The 20221-nt window shown below is 38.3% G+C and overlaps 1 protein-coding gene across 4 annotated transcripts in view; it reads left to right on the forward strand.

Annotated features, from left to right (window-relative positions):
• The window catches only part of CSMD1 (CUB and Sushi multiple domains 1), a 1137242-nt gene that overhangs the window by 935794 nt on the left and 181227 nt on the right, over positions 1–20221 (forward strand). For all 4 annotated transcript variants that reach the window (XM_030490098.1, XM_030490097.1, XM_030490096.1 and 1 more), the window contains 4 exons: positions 4394–4585; positions 7421–7559; positions 15738–15925; positions 18861–19055. In XM_030490098.1, the coding sequence (XP_030345958.1) occupies positions 4394–4585; positions 7421–7559; positions 15738–15925; positions 18861–19055 (714 nt within the window). The remainder of the gene's footprint in view (positions 1–4393; positions 4586–7420; positions 7560–15737; positions 15926–18860; positions 19056–20221) is intronic.

A 20221-nucleotide genomic window follows, 5' to 3' on the forward strand; every position in this document is an offset into this window, starting at 1 on the left:
CAAGGATGCCTGCTTCTGTCCAGTTTTGTAATTCCATTTGATCATTTGTTTGTCTACAGTGATTCTTACAGTAACTGTCACCTGTCTTGAGCTGATGAGTACTGTTGTCTTGTAAATTGTTCTTTTATTGCTGAGGTATCTTTTAATCACTTAATGGCCGGAGCTACTGCATTTAAGAGGTATAAGCATTTCCATGACAGAATCTTTGTTGCTAGGATTTGTCATGCAATTATTCCAGTTTGATTCACAATTAAATTATAAAGAAAAAGAGGTTAGCACAAAAATATATTTTAAAAGAAATTTACACATACATAATCACATACCTGCTTTACTAACTAAATTTTGAGTTCAAAAATGAAATCCATTAAGATATCCCTTGTTAAAATAAATAAAAGGACACAAGACACAAGAATTCAAGATTCCGTTTTAAAGTCCATAACCTAATAATTTCACATTTCAGTCTCTTGCTTTCTGTGATGCTATAACTTTTGCATTGCATGTTCACAATAACAGTTTCATGAAACTGTCTTAGCATTGCTATCCATCATGTAATCCATGGCCTGGGCAAGTCATCCTCAGCCTTATAGAGGGTAGCTGTTCTTCATTTGGTTCCTGTGGAACTAAGCAGAAATGAAGCTTGTAGGTTACTTTGATGGTTATCTCTAAACTTAACAGCTTTTGTACTTCAGACTTAATCAGAGGGATTGCATTAACATTTGAGTTTCTTTTTTTCTTTACATTCTTGGACAATACGTTTAAATATGTGGTTGATGCTAATATACTTTGATATGCCAAAATCCTTCTCAGACCTATTATGCAAGGATAGTGCTCTAAACAGGGGAAGCTTGTGCATTATCTGCAATTTACGATTTACAAGCTTAGCTCCAGAAAAGTCTTTATTATTTTTATAACCACTAGAAAAAACTAGTGTTTCAACACAACACTATAGCAAATGGCATAGATGATTATTTACCACAGATATAGTGAAAAAATGTTGATGAAGGTGATTTTTTGTTTTGTTTTGTTTTTTTCTTGAGCTACAATACATTACAAGCTAAACAAACAGTTAACGAAGTGTCTTTCAGGTGAAGTATAAATCAGGCACAAATCTAGCATATTGCTCACAAGGCTACTGACACACAAATATGTAGGGTTTCATATTCTCAGAAACAGCCTCCTTCAGATTTTCACTGAAGTTTTAAATTCATTTTTAAAATTTATTTCAGAGCCCAAATCCAAACTAAGGTCTAAAATGGGATTCTGGAAGATTATTAAATTAAAAACAAAGAGCCTTAACACAGTGGCTGCCAACATGTGGAGGTGTGGAACTCCCTAGCAATCCGTGGTTTTGCCAGATGCCCATTCTTCTGGCACCTACCTCTAGTTCCGTTTTTTGTACACAGAAGCAGAGGAGACAGTAAGAGATGGGAAATCTGTACAGAGTGTTACTCTATAACCCACTGGCTCTCATGCGGTTTACTGCTTTGAACATACATGTAAGAACTGAGAAGCAGCGATTTAATTCTTTTCCAGCTTAATGGAATTCATATCCTGTCTCCTGGCCATGCCATTTTAGACACCTAGTTTTTCTCAGTAATTTCTAAGAAGTCTGAGTATGAAATTTGGTTAGATTTAGCATCCACGAGTCTAAAATGTAGTTACTATTTTCCCTGCTTTATAGCATATATGTTGTAATTGTGTTCAGCTTCAAGTTTCTGGATTCATCAGGAGTTTATTGAAAATTGTATATGGCAGTGTTACATCACAGCATGAACATGGCCTCTCGTGTGTAAGCTAGATATTAATTGCATGTCTATATATTAGTCTAGGAGCTGAGAAGAAATGAGCCTGTTATAAAAGAAGACTGATGACAGAAGAACTGGCGATTTTTAATGTCTGGATTAGTTATGAATACATATAACCTCTATACCCTTTAGGTACTTGCACAGTACCAAATGAAGCAGTAGTAGACTCGTAATTTTCATGCAGTTACAGAACCTTTTGGGAATCTTGAGAAGTAAAACAACTTGGAAAGGAGACAAGTTGAAAAGTTGACAGTCTGTCTAAATGTTCACTTCACTAGATGACACATCAGTGCTTAAATGGCTGGTGTTTTGTTTAATTAGGATCAAATGTATTTGGCATGATAAAAGGGTTGTTAGTTTCAAATACGTAAAATAACTTCTGAGGCTGCAAGAACGAAAGCGTAAGGAATATTTTGGTGCTTATTAAACATCTGTGATTGTTTTTAAAATTTAGAACTTTATATTATAAGAAATGGAGATTAACAGTGAAATGAATATTAAAAGGCATCAGTCCTTCATAATTGGTGCATACTTGACACAGTCAAAATTGAAAAAAAAAAGTTGTTTGCTGAGATATTATATTGCATAACCTTTTAAGGGGAAAATGTAGATATTCAGAGATTTTTTTGGAAAAAAAAAGATACTGATTAATGGCAGAGATGGGTTTATGTTTATTTACTTGCAAGAATTATGATTCCTTAACAGATATGCACTATAGTGATCCGTTTTTTAGAGCTGTTACTGAGAAATAACTTCTCTGAGGTCATGACCATATTTTCCTTCCCTGGTGGCCAAGTATACATTTAGTAAACTGCACTAATATGGGATGTCACGTAAATTGTTAGAGTGGTGCCTGGGGAATATTTACACAGTACTTACCAGTAGTGACAGCACTACTTTAACTCTGGGATTGATGCTTACAAATTCCAGTGGAAAAAAGTCCACCACTTCTAAAAACCCTGCCATATCTTTAGCTTCATTTAGAAATAGGAATCATCCCAAGGTATGAGACACTATTTTGGAATGGAAACATGGTCAAAAAATTCTAAATAATGAAATGTTAAAGCTCCTTGTAGTGTGTTAATTATCAGAACTCATAAATTGATACACAGATCTTTTACAGTTTCTGTGATTTGTCTGTGACCACCTATTTACTAAATCTTACAGAAAACCATTTCACCAATATGAAATGTTTGTTTCTCATTTTGCTTTTTTTTTTTTCACCCTGTCTCTTGAAAAGTTACAACACAGAAAAAAAAGTTTTCCAGTTGTACAAATTGGTAATTGTTTCAGTTTTCCAAATGTTTAGTTGTTCTTGCTGTTTCTTATAGTGGTATACTCTTTTGGTGTGGACAGAAGGAGTAGATGCAGTTGTTAATACAGAAATGGGTTACCTGCACATTATGGTCACAAAGGTTGCATAGTGGTGATAGTGGTGGAGTTCTATCTTATGAAAGCCTTTGGGTTGCACTGTTTGAAATGAGCTAGCAAAATCATTTTAATAAAATATTAATGTTTCCTGGGATTGAAACAGAAAAAAATGAAAAAACCAAAACCCACCCCATCCCCAGAAAATAGACAAGGGAGGATGGACTGTTATCACTAATACGCATCATTTATAGGAGATACGAAAGAGTCTGTGCCTCTCTATTTAAAACAACAGAAAGTGATTATCAAGCATAAAGAAATATTACTTTGTGTTCTTAGGCTTTTTTGGCCTGTAATTTGTAACACTATCCTAAAACCCAAGTACTTGAAGTGGTGCATACTGCTCCAAATACATTCTTTCCTTGGGAAGACTGCAATGCTTAATGAAGCTCAGGGTGTTGAATACGTAAAGCCAGTGTAAAAGACCTGGCATATTCCACAAATCCATAGTGGATATACATTTGTGTATCCACTTTCTGGATGATTATTTGCTTTAAATCATACCATATTGGTTGTTCTGCTCAGTTTAACATTGCTTTTATAATTAATTTATTGTTTTGCTAATTTATTTTTTCACAAAGCAAAATCCATATCTAAACTCAGGAGACTGAACATAGGCGAGATGTTTTGCTTTGATTCATTTTGAATGAATCCTAAGAAAGTTGTTGCTTGCCCCTGATATGGGAACTTCAAGGCTACATAAAACTGCAGTTTGATTCAGCCAGCTAAGTAAACATAGCATTTGCATGCTGCAGGATATTAAGACTATAAACCAATGTTATTTATATTATGATACTTAGTCTATTGTGCAAAAAAGCATCAAAGTGCATGGAGAAATTTGTGTTGATAATCAGAACATTAAAGTGAGAAAAGGAGCTACTAGCTCTTTTGATGCATTAACTGGACGAAAAGAAAGAAAAGCTTGTGCTTGTTTGCTCTCAGGCCATATTTTGTACTAAGGAAACTGGCAGGAAGCCAATATAATCACAGTGTATCTCAGTGGACAGATTCTCGTAAAAATAAAGAGACAAAATGCCTTCCTGTATTAACTGATGAGTAAATAATATTGCCTCTGGTTGGAATGCTCATGTAAAAATGTGCATTTAATTATGGATGCTTAGTATCTACACCTTAAAGATTTGTTTTACCTTCCTTTACAGCTTCTATTGCATCAACTTGTAACGATCCTGGGACACCACAGAATGGTACTAGATACGGAGATAGCCGAGAGCCTGGAGACACTACGACCTTTCAATGTGACCCTGGCTATCAACTTCAAGGACAGGCTAAAATTACATGTGTGCAACTGAATAACCGATTCTTTTGGCAACCTGATCCTCCTACATGCATAGGTAATAAGATGAAATGTTAGTCTTTTTTAAAGATTAATACAGATCAGATTTCTTATTCAACTAGTGTGCTTATGATGCTCTTGCTGGAGCGATGCTCTTTGCAGAACCCAGTTATTTCATACTTACGGTTACTGATAGCCTCATTCTCAAGATTAACACTATTTTTGGATGTCATTTTTTCACTCTGCTCTATTCTTTAAACTTCATACAAGGTTAAAATGAACAAAGTCTAACAGAAATAATTAAATGGAAGCAGTAATTTGGATAAAAAGATTTCTCGCTGAAATGGTCTCGTTGGCTTGGTCTTCTGTGTAATAATTTAGTTACATAAACTGCAATCCAGTATTTATTCTGAAAAAAATCTGTATTCTTTTATACATTAAATACCCATCCTGTGCAATCCTTAGAAAGCTAAAGATATCTTTTTCTGAAGCAAGGTGCTTGTTTTGAAAGGTAGATGCAGAGAATGGGGTCCAAGTGACAATGCTGTTGAAAGACGAGATGTATTTCCATAACAGCAGGAGAGGGTGGGAGCAGTTCTTTCTTTGAAACAAGTTTTGATTCTTGGTTCCATAGTCCTATATGGCATAAAGGTTTCTCTGGGGTCAGTAGACTAATGATTACAGGCTTAGAAATCTTGCTGAAATGTGCTTTAAGGTCATGAATGTAGCTCTTATAACATTAATCAACATCTGTGAAAATTTATGTGCTAGGTATAGTAATTTTTTTTAATCTTTATGATTTTTTTCCTATTGATTTATAATTAAATGAAGACTTATTTTTATGATCCTAAAACCCAGATGCAGTATATTTTAATAGCACTGGAATAAACATAATGCTGTATCTTTCTACACGCCATTTTAAAGTGGCTCTTTCCAAAACAGCAAATCCCCAAACAACTTCAGTCTCTCTTTCGCTGAAGTGTTTACAGATACCTCAAAAATACTAGAAATGATTTAGGGTAATGCAGGATAGTTTCTCTAACTCCATATCATCTAGCAGAATTAGAACAACATATAATCTCAGCATTGTCTTCCGGATACCTTGCCTGCAATATATAAATATCAGTGTGGATTTGTTTACTAAACATACTCAGATTATTCAGAAATCAAAATATTTACATAAAAATAAAAATAAAATGTATGTGGTGTCTAATGGTCTAGAAGATTCATACTGTTTTTGTAAATAGCAGTGATAATCACTCTGTATTTCTTCACAGTCTAATAAAAAAACCCAGAAAAACCCAAAGAAACCCCCCAAACAACAAAAACTAGCAGGAAACTAAATACAAAAGAAAGAAGGAAATAAAGAAAGAAAGAAAGGAAAAGTACAGCTTTTTGCGGGGGAAAAAAGTATATTCATATTGTTATTCTTCCATATACTCAAGGAGGCTTTGAAATGAAAAGCAGATTAAAGAAACACTGTACACATGATAATAGAAACCGTAAGGGTTCTGTAAAGCCATTATGTGTATTTTAAAAATTTTCATAAAGTCCTTATTTCAGTATGCTGACTTACACATGAAAAATTATTTACATTTAATAACTGTACTGCTCAGTACTCTGAAGGTTGTGTGACTTCCATTCCTGATTGTTTAGTGTTTTCTGCTCTATTTGTACTTCATAGGTTTGATCATCGTTATCACAGGCTGAATCATCAGCACACATAAGCACACGTTGTTTCGAAAACATGTGAAACATTTCCTGGAACCAGTATTTGTGTATGAAACCAAATAGAAATAAAAATTAAAGAAAAAGAAAACAAAACCAAAAGCAAACAAACAAAAAACCAAAAAAACCAACCAAAAAAAAAGAAAACCCATACCACCACCACCACCAAAAAAATACAATAAAAAATGCACCCTGGATCAAAAATAGTTACTAAAATACCAAAACTACAGACACAAAACTCTCCAGATACATAAATATACTATATTTTTAAATAAACAAATAAGTAATGGAGGGGAAAATCAAAGTTAGCTTGTTTTCATAAATACCATAAGGGGAATGTCTTCATTAATGTCTTCATTTGGGTTAGGAGCATTTCCAAGCAAATATTTTTGCTCTCACTTTAGTTCATTATTTTGAATTTTCTTGAAGCTTTTGAGTGAAACTAAACTGTAAGATGTGTTCTGTGAGTGCATCTGATATACTCAAACAACTAGTGAGCATTCAGTCCATTGGACCAGGCTAGAAATGGCCCTTAGTAACAACTGTTGTGCCTGCAAATGTGTTCCTGTCAGTCTGTGTGACTTGGTAATATAAATGCAATCTGTGTTTGCTACTGTACTTTCTAGTTAGACTTCTATGTGATTATTGTGTTTGGAAGTTGGATTCCTTATCTGTTTCAAAGTAATATTTAATTTATTGTAACTAAAGGAATGTATTGGATTTTTTATTTGGGTAATACGTTTACTGAGTGAATCAAACTGTTTTGTGTTACATCTACAGTCAGAAAAACCCTGCGTCCAGAATCCTGCTATTGAGCTTTCCCCGTTCTTAAAGTAATTCTAGTACATAAGAAATACTTCATCTTTCTAGAGATGTGATTAAGTAACAGTAAGAATATTCAGGATCTTAAGGTCCTTTCCAACCCTAACTATTCTATGATTCTATGACTTCCTATTTAACTTCATATTTTTATTTCTTTAGGAAGAGCTTTTCTTAGGCTTCTTTTGGATATGCTCAGACCTGACTTTTTGTAAGGAATATACAAAAATGTTTGCTAGCTGGAAGTGGGTAAAAGCAGAAGTCAGTTTACTCCTATTTAGCAGCTAATACGTGCCTGTGAATTTAACATGTGACCATCTTCCTATTTCTTTTTACATTGTGACAGCTGCATGTGGAGGAAACCTGACAGGCCCAGCAGGAGTTATTTTATCACCTAACTATCCACAGCCTTATCCTCCTGGGAAAGAATGTGACTGGAGAATAAAAGTAAACCCTGACTTTGTCATTGCCTTGATATTCAAAAGGTACCATTTCTAGATGAATGCCTCTGTTTAAAAGGATTTTAAATGTCATGTCTAAAAATGGCATCATTTGTCACTTCTTAAAGCTTCTAATTATATTTTCTGGCTAAGTCCCGGAGTGTAGATGTAATGCCTGCTATATCATTGCTTAAAAATAACATAAAAGAAAACTGTATAGTTATATGGCACTTTTGATATCAAATACATTCCTGAGCAACGAAAATTTCTGTGACCTGTGAAGTATCTTTGAAAAACAATGTCAATTTGAGAAATGCTTGATTTACATTGTTGTATGTTATAGTAGAGACTTGAACTGTAGTGGAAACTGTCTGTAACTCAGTTCTTAAAGGTTTTTACAAATACAGGCTAAATACACTTTGCTTGGAATGCATAGATCAGGGAAAAAAAAAATGGCCTGCTTAGTCAAGAGATAGACGCCGTCTAGATAATGTTTTCATAATTAAAAAAAAAAAAAAGTTATATTTACTCAATATGTTCCATCATGAAGCCGTATTTGTTGCATAAATTTTTAACACATATTTAAGTTCAGGGAACTGAACACATATTTGTGTTCTGTTTATCATTTCTATTTGAATCAGGCCTATCTTGCTTGCTGTATCTATGGATGCAAATGCAAATTTTTTTCTCCTTTAATTCTCTATCCAAAGTGTGATTTTTCAGTTAATGATAGCAACATTGCTGTTGACTTCAGTGGGATGGTGATAATTCTGATTCTTTTAGGAAGAGATGGTGGCATGTTCAGATTTTTGTTGTGTAATATTTGCACCAAAAAAACCCACCACCACCAAAACAACAAAATTGAAACTCCAACAGTTTTTTTTGTTGACTGATTGAAATGTGTTTTCTAATAAAATACTGATACACAAGAAATTAAAGAATCAAAGCCTAAGGTACTTGGAATTGTATAATCAGGAATATGATAATTCTGTTCTTCTGGTGTTTGATCAAATAGCGTTAAGAGATCAGAATAGTTCCCCACTAATTACACTCTTGAAGATATCACATGATAGGTATGGTAAGCAGCATATTTCTGTGGACTGCCTACATAATCAGCTGAAAGGCTCCATTCCAAGTTAGAAAAAAGAAATTTATAGTTACTCAGTATTCAGGTTTGTTTGTTTTGAATTCTATTTTAAGGAATACAAATATGAGCACTGTAATGGAATTTGCAGCTTATGCTATACTTTCAGTACATGTTATAGATAATTGCAGTCCAGTAATACACACTGGACTGCCAAAATCTTTCCTAAATTTGATTTTCTGTGCTACAAGTTCTTAAATTCTCCAGAAAGGTATCTTCCTTAGAAATCTGAAAGAAGAGGTTATGCTATAGCTTCCCAGGTTTCTGGCACTACTACAGCTGTATGATGTTGGAGAATATTCTTGGAAACTCATCCATCTTCTGACTGATGGAGATAAAGGGCCTTTTAGATTATGGGGTTGTTTATCTTGTAAATACTTTGAGAAAACTAAAAAAAAAAAAAAAAAAGGGAAATTGGTATGCAAATTAAGAAGGAGGGGAAAACTGATACTGTTACCGCTATACTTATGGGTATAAAAAGCAAAATGGAAAACTTCAATTTTTTATATTTTTTTAATAAATGTAGCATTTTTAGTATAAATCTACATAAGAGTTACATGGATTTATATTTAATGAAAAATGTACAAATACATCCTGGCAACTTTGTAATAGAGAAGTGAGATAGTTTTACAAATGTATTTAATGCTAGAACACAGTCAAATTAATGCATTACTGCAAACATCCTCTGATTTATATGAAGTGTCAGTGCGGAAATAACTACATCTTTGCAATCCTTTCTAACTTCCTTGATTTTTAGAATAGAATAGACTAGAATAGAACAGAATATTTCAGTTGGAAAGGACCGACAACGATCATCTAGTCCAACTGCCTGACCAATTCAGGGCTAACCAAAAGTTAAAGCATGTTATTAAGGGCATCACCTGAGTGCCTCTTAAACACTGACAGGCTTGGGACATCAACAGCCTCTCTAGGAAGCCTCTTTCAGTGTTTGACCACCCTCTCAGTAAGGAAATGCTTCCTAATGTCCAGTCTAAACCTCCCTTGTTGCAGCTTTGAACCATTCCCATGTATCCTACCACTAGATACCAGTGGAAGAGCTCAGCACCTCCCTCTCCACTTCCCTTCCTCAGGAGGCTGTAGATAGCAATGATGTTGTGTTTAACGCACTTCAGGATGCAGTTTGTCCTCCTGGCTGCCAGGGCTCACTGCTGTTTTGTATTGAGCCTGCTGTTGACCAGCACCCCAGATCCCTTTCTGCAGAGTTGTTCTCCAGCCGCTCCTCTCCCAGTTTATACTTCTGCCAGCATTACTCTGTACCAGGTGCAGAATCTGCCATTTGGACTTGTTAAATTTCATCCCGTCTAGATCCCTCTGCAGGGCATCTTACCCATCGATAGAGGCAACAGCACTTCCCAGTTTGGTATAATCAGGGAAGTTAGTAATAGTGCCTTCAACTTCTGCATCATGAGTGTTGATAAATATATTGAACAGAACTGGCCCTAGAATTGAACCCCAAGGAACACAGCTCGTAACCAGTCACCAGGTAGATGTAGCCCCATTCACTACAACCCTGTGAGGTTTGCACTTCAGCCAGTTTTTCACCCAGTGCACTGTGAACTTGCTCATCTCACAGTTAGACAACTTATCCAGAAGTATGTAGAATCATAGAATCATAGAATCATAGAATCGTAAGGGTTGGAAAGGACCTTAAGATCATCTAGTTCCAACCCCCCTGCCATGGGCAGGGACACCTTGCCCTAAACCACGTGGCTCAAGGCTCTGTCCAACCTGGCCTTGAACAGCGCCAGGGATGGAGCATCCACAACCTCCCTGGGCAACCCATTCCAGTGCTTCACCACCCTCACTGTAAAGAACTTCTTCCTTATATCTAATCTAAACTTCCCCTGTTTAAGTTTGAACCCATTACCCCTTGTCCTACCTCTACAGTCCCTAAGGAAGAGTCCCTCCCCAGCATCCTTGTAGACCCCCTTCAGATACTGGAAGGCTGCTATGAGGTCACCACGCAGCCTTCTCTTCTCCAGGCTGAACAGCCCCAACTTTCTCAGCCTGTCTTCATACGGGAGGTGCTCCAGCCCTCTTATCATCCTCGTGGCCCTCCTCTGGACTCGCTCCAACAGTTCCATGTCCTTTTTATGTTGAGGACACCAGAACTGTACACAGTACTCCAAGTGAGGTCTCACGAGAGCAGAGTAGAGGGGCAGGATCACCTCCTTCCACCTGCTGGTCACGCTTCTTTTGATGCAGCCCAGGATACGGTTGGCTTTCTGGGCTGCGAGTGCACACTGCCGGCTCATGTTAAGCTTCTCGTCAACCAACACCCCCAAGTCCTTTTCTGCAGGGCTGCTCTGAATCTCTTCTCTGCCCAGCCTGTAGCAGTGCCTGGGATTGCCCCGACCCAGGTGTAGGACCTTACACTTGGCTTGGTTAAACTTCATAAGGTTGGCATCGGCCCACCTCACAAGCGTGTCAAGGTCCCTCTGGATGGCATCCCTTCCCTCCAGCGTATCAGCCGAACCACACAGCTTGGTGTCGTCGGCAAACTTGCTGAGGGCGCACTCAATCCCACTGTCCATGTCGCCGACAAAGATGTTGAACAGGACCGGTCCCAACACCGATCCCTGAGGGACACCACTCGTTACAGGTTTCCAACTGGACATGGAGCCATTTACCACAACTCTTTGCGTGCGGCCATCGAGCCAGTTTTTTATCCACCGAGTGGTCCTTCTATCAAATTGATGTCTCTCCAATTTAGAGACAAGGATGTCGTGTGGGACAGTGTCGAACGCTTTGCACAAGTCCAGGTAGATGACGTCAACTGCTCTGCCGCTGTCCATCAGTTCCGTGGCTCCATCATAGAAGGCCACCAGATTGGTCAGGCAGGATTTCCCCTTAGTGAAGCCATGTTGGCTGTCACCAACCACCTCGTTGTTTTTCATGTGCCTTAGCATGTTTTCCAGGAGAAACTGTTCCAAGATTTTGCCAGGCACAGAGGTGAGACTGACTGGTCTGTAGTTCCCCGGGTCTTCCACCTTCCCCTTCTTGAAAATGGAGGTTATATTACCCTTCTTCCAGTCATCGGGAACTTCACCTGACTGCCAGGATTTTTCGAATATGGTGGACAGTGGCTTAGCAACTTCATTCGCCAGCTCCTTCAGGACCCGTGGATGGATTTCATCAGGTCCCACGGACTTGTGCACGTTCAGGTTCTTAAGATGGTCTGGAACCTGATCCTCTCCTACAGTGGGCCTAAGGTCTTCGTTCTCACAGTCCCTGCATTTGCTTTCCAAGACTTGGGTTGTGTCGTCAGAGCATTTGCTGATGAAGACTGAGGCAAAGAAGTCATTAAGAACCTCAGCCTTCTCCAAATCCATGGTAGCCAGTTCTCCTGATAGCTTCTGGAGAGGGCCTACATTGTCCCTAGTCTGTCTTTTATTTGCTACGTATCTATAGAATCCTTTCCTGTTATCTTTTACATCCCTTGCCAAACTTAATTCTAGCTGGGCCTTAGCTTTCCTAACCTGGTCCCTAGCTTCTCGGGCAATGCTCCTATATTCTTCCCAGGCCGCCTGTCCTCGCTTCCACCTTCTATACGCTTCTTTTTTCCCTCTAAGTTTCCTCAGCAGCTCCTTGTCCATCCATGGAGGTCTCCTGGCCCTCCTGCTGCACTTTCTTCTAGTCGGGATGCAACACTCTTGAGCGCGTAGCAGGTGATCCTTGAATACCGACCATCAGTCTTGGGCCCCCCTGCCCTCTAGGACTGTATCCCATGAAACCTTACTAAGGAGGTTCCTGAAGAGGCCAAAGTCTGCTTTCTTGAAGTCCAGGGCAGTGAGCTTGCTGCACGCTCTTCTCACTGTCCTGAGGATCTCAAACTCAACCATCTCGTGATCACTAGAGCCAAGGCTGCCCTGGAGCGTTACATTTCCAACCAGTCCCTCCCTGTTGGTGAGCACAAGGTCCAGCATGGCACCTCTCCTCGTCAGCCCCTCTATTGCTTGAAAGAGGAAGTTGCCTTCCACACAATCGAGGAACCTCCTGGATTGCTTGTGCCGGGCCGTACCGTCCCTCCAACAGATGTCAGGATAGTTGAAGTCCCCCATGAGGACAAGGGCCTGCGAGCGTGAGGCTGCTCCTATCTGTCTGTAGAGCGCTTCATCCACAGAGTCCTCTTGATCAGGCGGCCTGTAACAGATCCCCACCGTAATGTCCCCTGTTGCTGTTTTCCCTTTGATCCTGACTCACAAACACTCTGTTACCTCATCACCTGTCCCCAGACAGAGTTCCATACTCTCTAGCCTATCACTGACATAGATAGCAACACCCCCTCCCCGTCTGCCTGGCCTGTCTTTTCTAAACAGCCTGTAACCTTCCATTCCGACATTCCAGTCATAGGAGCCATCCCACCATGTTTCTGTGATACCAATGACATCATATTCCCGTAGCCTTGCACACATCTCTAATTCCTCTTGTTTGTTCCCCATACTACGGGCGTTTGTATAGAGGCACCTTAGCCGAGCTCCAAATGAAGCTGACTCAATGGCTGGGGCAGCTGGAACATCTCTACATCGCTCCAAGCACTTATTACAGGTGCTGGCAACTGACCAGGAATGTTGGGATGGATCGATGCTCCCCTCCCCCAATACATCTAGTTTAAAGCTTTCCTGACCAGCCTGGCAAGCCTCCTACCAAAACAGCTCTTCCCCCTTCTGTGTCAGACCAGCTCCACCAGCCTCCAGTAGACCTGGCCTCCCAAATGGAGCCCCATGTTCTAAATAGCCAAACCCCTGACTATGGCACCACCATTCTAACCATTTATTAACCTGCCAGACACGCCTAGCTTTTTTAAGGTCCTCCCCTTTGGCCTGGAGAATCGATGATGTGAGGGCTGGTATCAAAAGCCTTACTAAAATCCAGAACAACTACATTCACCACCTTCCCTTCATCCATTCGGTGGGTGACCTTATTGTAGAAGGATATCAAATAAGTTAAACAAGGTTTTTTCCATTTGTGAACCCATGTTGACTGTGCCTGATGGTGGCATTATTATTTAAATGGCTTTCAGTAGTACCCAGTATAATTTTCTCTGTAATTTTTCCAGGAATATTTTCAATGTGACATGGTTCACTAAGATTGTATTATAAAGATCACATACATGTGCCATCACTTGATTTAAAAGCTCCAAACTCCATTCATTTTAGTTTATAGTTTCCTCAGTACAACAGCCTTTAAGAAAAAAAAAGAAAAACAACAAACAACAATAAAAAAGGTCTGTAGTTCCTTGGGTCTTCCCTCACACCCTTCATATAAATTGCCATAACATTGGCTAGCTTCTAGTCAGCAGGGACCTCCCCACAGACGCCCAAGAGCTTTGGTGTATCGAGAGGTGTAATGTTTCTTTGACATCTACAAAATCTACTTTCTTAACATACCATTTTCTTTTCATTTTATCTAACATTTTTCATTTGTAGGCTGTATGCTACAGTATACCTGTATGTGTGTATATATATATACACATGTGTATACACGTGTGTGTATATATATGTGTGTATATGTATACATATATACACATATACACACACACATATGTGTATGTGCGTGTATATCCTGTATATGTATATATGTATGTATATGTGTATATATACATATGTATATATGTGTATATATGTATATGTATATATGTATATATGTGTATGTACATATATATACGTATATACGCACACATGTGTGTATATACACATATATACATATATAAACACACATATATGTACACACGTGTAGATATATGCACATATATATGTATATATACAGACATACATATACACATATGCACACACACATATATATATAGTATACCTATACTATTCTCAAGGAAGGAAAGGACTTTGAGAAGATAGCAGCGCCTGCATAGGATAAGGCTGTGCGCTGAGAATAGAGATGCGATATATTTTGTCAAATTTGTGTTGGCTACGGAAAGATTGAAAACCATTGCCCTGTGCAATTTACTTTTCCTAGGTTTTGGTCTTTAGACTGCTGTTTCTTTCAACTCTTCTAACTCTCAAGTAAAAATTCTGTGTCTTAGCAAAAGTTTCAAAACGTTTTTCTGGCATCTCTTACCTCTTGAAAATAGGGCATGAAATACTATTCATTATACGAAGCCATTTTCCTTTGACATTACATGACTTGGAAAAGTTTGTGTTTAACAGTACTAACTGGTAGGATAGAAAGACAGCTGAGCACCACACTTGCAAAAAAGCCAAATATTTATTTATTTTGGTTTACAAAGACAAATAGAAAGAAAAAAATCCTGGCACTTGACTGGGTCTTTGGCTGCCCTTTTTTTTTTTTTTTTTGATATAGGTTTACTAGTTGTCCTAGTGTATCCTTTTATCTAGCTCTGTATAAATTTCTCGTATAAATGCCTGTGTGTTTATATTGTCTCAGAACTCCTCTCATTTAAATTCCTCTGAAAGACATTCCATTGATCTTCATTATTGCTTTGTATAAAGATATAAATTTCATAAAATATGGCATGGCATAGCATAGATGGTTTAGTGAGAAGAATAATAATGTTGCACTTCTTTAATTTATCATAATTCTTTGATACAATTTGGGTATGAACAGAGGCCAATTCCAGGATGGTGGTCTTTCCATCTGAAAGCATCTTACATCTAAAATGGTAAATTTATGTTTGTAATGAGTGGACTTAATATCGTCCAGTTTAGCCAGGTAAAAGCTGGCCTTTTAATTTAAGCTGTTTGTCTGGATCATTCCTGTGATCACTGGTAAGAGGTGGCCTTTCTACAGCAGGTGATTAATTTCATCTTGAGAAAGGTGTTAAAATCATTGGGAGGATATGCTGCTTTTTCGTTGACTGTAAACAGAGCCTGAAAGATGGCTGGACAGTATATCTTTTGGAAAAGTGGAGGTTTTCAAATCAGTTGAAAGTTAGTAAATTTTCACTGTGGGTCATATTTTAAAAGACTTTTATTTCTGGAGAGGAAAATGTCTTAGGCAGAAGGCTGGCAGCCACAGTCACAGTAGTGTTTAATTCACGAAAAAGAAATGAAGACTTAATTCTCTTTTTCCTTTATTTTCAGTTTCAATATGGAACCCAGTTACGATTTTCTACATATTTATGAAGGGGAAGATTCCAACAGTCCTCTAATTGGCAGTTTTCAAGGCTCACAGGCTCCTGAAAGAATAGAGAGCAGTGGTAGCAGCCTGTTTCTGGCTTTTCGCAGTGATGCTTCTGTTGGAATGTCAGGATTTGCCATTGACTATAAAGGTACTGTTTGCACCATGATCAATGGAAACATAAAAGGAAGGAATTGTTATTTAGTATATATTGAGACTCAAATCTGTTTACTTCTCGGTGAACTCATACTGAACTGCCAAATACCTCTTTGCATTGATACAGGTTTTAAAAACTATTTTCTGTAAATGTGTGGAGGAACACAGTATTCCTCTTTCATGAAAACTCTTTCACATCACTTATACACATTTTCATCTTCCAGAAAAAAAAGTAGAGATAGAAGATGCACATCAAAAGTAGCATTAGGAAGAGACTTGTAGAATAATGGAATTGTCTTACCCAGTTAGAATACATGACTGCTGCAGCTTCCTTGCTGATATGTAACAATACATTTTCCTTTCCACTTTATTGTTGAATCTACATACCCATTTTTGAATAACTACTGCTGGACAATAGTTTCATTTTCTGGGGCTATTACTAGCCAGAGAATGGGTTATGCTGACTGTTTATTAAAGATAAACGTTTCAAATGCCAGTTCCTTTTCTGGTCACGGATGCCGTCTCCAGCTTAATTTTCATCTCTGCTGAGATTTATCAAGCTGTTTTTCATCAGCAGAGGTGCTGCCTCAGCTTCTTATTCTTGATAATGGAAGCAAACCACATTGATCTACGTCTGATACGTGTGCCTCTATGCAACTGAAAGTTAAATGAAATAATAAAAAAAGTATATGTGCAGAGCAGTATATTTTAAAAAGTTATTATTTTCGATGGACAGTACATTAAGTACAATAAGGGCAGTACAATAAGGTAGTACCATAAGTACATTATTGAACATTTATATAAAATGTATGGAATCATAGAATGGTTAGGGTTGGAAGAGACATTAAGGATCATCTAGTTCCAACCCCCTGCCATGGGCAGGGACACCTTCCAGTAGACCAGGTTCCTCAAAGTTCCATTCAGCTTAGCCTTGAACAGTGCCAGGGATGGGGCAGCCACAGATTCTCCTAGAAACCTGTTCCAGTGTCTCACTACCCTCACAGTAAAGAATTTCTTCTTTATATCTGACCTAAATCTCCCCTCTTGTCTGTTTAAAGTCATTCCGCCTTGTCCTATCCCTACCTGCTCTTGTAAAAACTCCCTCTCCAGATTTCTTGTAGACCCCCTCTAGGTACTAGAAGGCTGCTTTAAGGTGAGGTCTTACAAGAGTGGAGTAGAGGGGGAGAATCCACTCCCTTGACCTGCTGGTCATGCTCCTTTTGATGTAGCCCGGGATACAGTTGGCTTTCTGGGCTGCAAGTGCACACTGCCGGCTCGTATGGAGCTTCTCGTCAACTAACACCCCCATGTCCTTCTTCTGGGGGCTGCTCTCAATCCATTCTCTGCCCAGCCTGTAATTGTGCTACCACAGCTGTGATAGATGGTGCAGACCCCCCCAGCCAGAGCTGCAGGCTTTTCTCTCCTCTGAGTGCCCTTTCTGCCTGGAGGGTCGGATAGGATGAATGTCCTTGACCTGTGCAGATGGCCACAGAACAGTGCCTAGTTGCTGGGTTATGTTGACTTGAAGTCCTACTCGGCTTGTGGAATGCCCCTCCTTCAAAGAGCAGCCTCCTGTGTGAACTGCGCAAACTGCCATGCCGGGTCCTGGTTGACACACCATGCTAGGTGTGCCTGTCCCAGCATTCCTGGTCGCTCATGCTCCCTAGGCCTGCCTTTTGTGGGAGTGGCGGATGGCCACTGTTACCCTTAGCACCATGCCTGCCTTGTCAGCCACTCTTGTTTGTGCAAGCTGACGGCTCCCGATGGGTCTCTGCATTCCCCTGGGTTTGCTTGGCACAGGAAACCCTCCCCATGCACCACAATCCTCCACTCTGCTGCAGAACCTGCCTGCATCAGAGCTGATGGCCTTGGCAATATTTACATTTGTGATTATGGACATCTAGTTTTGCTCTCCAATAATACTCCTTGAGTATTTAATTAAAATATGTACTTTATTAAAATAAAACAAGGAAAGGAGGCATGCTGTAAATTTGAATTTGACTCTGGAATTTTTTAATAAAAATTTTTGCCTCCTATAATGAACTTTATTTTTATTAGGTGCATCCTTCTCATAAAGAGTTCACATTTTTTGCAAAATACTATTTATAGAAGGAATATTGCACAATATTTTCTGAAATCGTTTTCAAGCCTTATGTAGGCAAAAGTATTGCATAGTTATCGACAGTGGAGTAATACTAATATTTTGTTTTCATTTAGTTATAATGTTCTGTGCATAAATCCTTCCTATTTGATGATCATCTCAGTTGTGTTCTTGAAAGAAAGTAATTTCTAATATGAATTGTTTCTCCCATCCCATCTTGGTATTTTAACTTGCCAAAGATGAATGAAATCCTAGCCTTGTTGACGTCAATGTGTATACTCAGTTTGACTTAAATATATCATACCTATTAGCTCATGCCAGAAAATAACTGTTGCTTTTTTTCTTTGTCAGCCTTCAAGCTCCAGTTATTATTAAATCTTCTGAAATGTGAAGCATAAAGGGACAATAAATTTTTAATGTTTGAATTATTCCATAGTATGGTAACTTTCTAACCAGAAGTTATTGAGTACTGATCATGATACTTGGTTAAAAAACATAAATGTGTTAAGTGGTGAATTCTAGAAATGTTAGTTCTTCTGTTACACTACTAAGCTTCATTGGAGTCATTCAGCTTTTGGAGAGTTCTACTAACAAAAGGTAGGAAGAAAATGCTCTTGGTTAGATCCTCTCAGTATAATTTCCTTGGCCAGATAACCAATCTAATGCAAACTTCCATGACCTTGTAGTAAGCATACAGAAACTAAAAAAATATTTTAATAAGCTGTTGAAAAATGTAAACTGACTGGGAAAAAAACACCAGTAATTGTTCAATTTTATGCTCTTTTATTTTAATTGAAAGTGTATATTTTACTTTAATTCATTTTAACAGAAAAGCCACGGGAAGCTTGTTTTGATCCTGGAAACATCATGAATGGGACAAGAATTGGAACAGACTTTAAGCTTGGTTCAGCCATTACGTACCAGTGTGATTCTGGATATAAGATTATCGATCCTTCAACTATAACATGTGTAATTGGTGCAGATGGAAAGCCGGCGTGGAACCGAGCGTTGCCATCTTGTAATGGTGTGTACTATTTTCTTACCCTTTTCCTTGTCCCTCCAGTGAATCCAGAGTTTCTGAGTCTCTGAGGCTGTTTATACTATTTCTATGCATGTATCTTGCATTAAGAAGCATCTGAAGCTAAAAAATAAAAATTATGAGTTTTCAACTATAGCTTAGTCACTAACGTATTGTTTTAACTATTTCAAAATAGATTTTGAAATCAACACCTGTTATTATGTTCATAATAATAATTATAATTTAATAACAAGTTTCCATGGTTTCGTATTGTTTTAACTATTTCAAAATAGATTTTGAAATCAACACCTGTTATTATGTTCATAATAATAATTATAATTTAATAACAAGTTTCCATGGTTTCCCCTTTACATCAATTTTAGTGGAAGGCTTTCTGATCTGTGTAAGAGTCCATATAAAATAGACTAATAATTATGAAGTATTACTGACCTATCAATTTTTTCTTTTTATTCTCTTTGTATTACCAGTTGTCAATTTATTGTTTCTTAGATTGCAAGCAGGGGCAGTCCTTTAAACAAAATGGAGCTTCAATATATGACTGATTTATAATAAAAGGGATTGATCTGTGCTCCCACGTAGGCTCAAGAAGTTTTCAGGTATTACCTTCCTAGTGGTAGTAATTCAGAGTTGCATTTTAGAAGTAGCAACTTAAACTACGCATATGGTGTTTCAGTTGTGCTCAGGCAAGGGCTGGGAACTGGATATGGGTTGTTAGACTCAAGTTGTTAGACTATTTCCAAGCATGATTTTTGTCCAGACCATATAGCACTCTTTAAAATTTATTAGGCACAGTGCAAGAGTAAGCATGGGACAGAGGCTGTTCTTTCTGAGCCTTCACTCCTTGCCTGAATTGTGTTATATGTGCTGGTTTAAAGTTCTGTTTCTGACTGCCTCCTGAATGGTCCTCAAATCTACACTGTAATTAGCTTATCTCCTGCATGGACCCCTGTACATATCTCTGAAATCGGAAGGGACCTCTGAAGAACACTTACTCCAACCTTGCTCAAGCAGGGTCACCTAGAACAGATTGCCCAGGATTGTGTCTGGTTGGTTTTCAAGTATCTCCATGGATGGGAACTCCGCAACCTTTCAGGGCAACCTTTGCTGGTGTTGAATATCTGCACAATAGAAAAGTGTTTTCTTGTGTTAGG

This window comes from Strigops habroptila, chromosome 6 (assembly GCF_004027225.2).
Source record: "Strigops habroptila isolate Jane chromosome 6, bStrHab1.2.pri, whole genome shotgun sequence".
NCBI classification, from domain to species: domain Eukaryota; kingdom Metazoa; phylum Chordata; class Aves; order Psittaciformes; family Psittacidae; genus Strigops; species Strigops habroptila.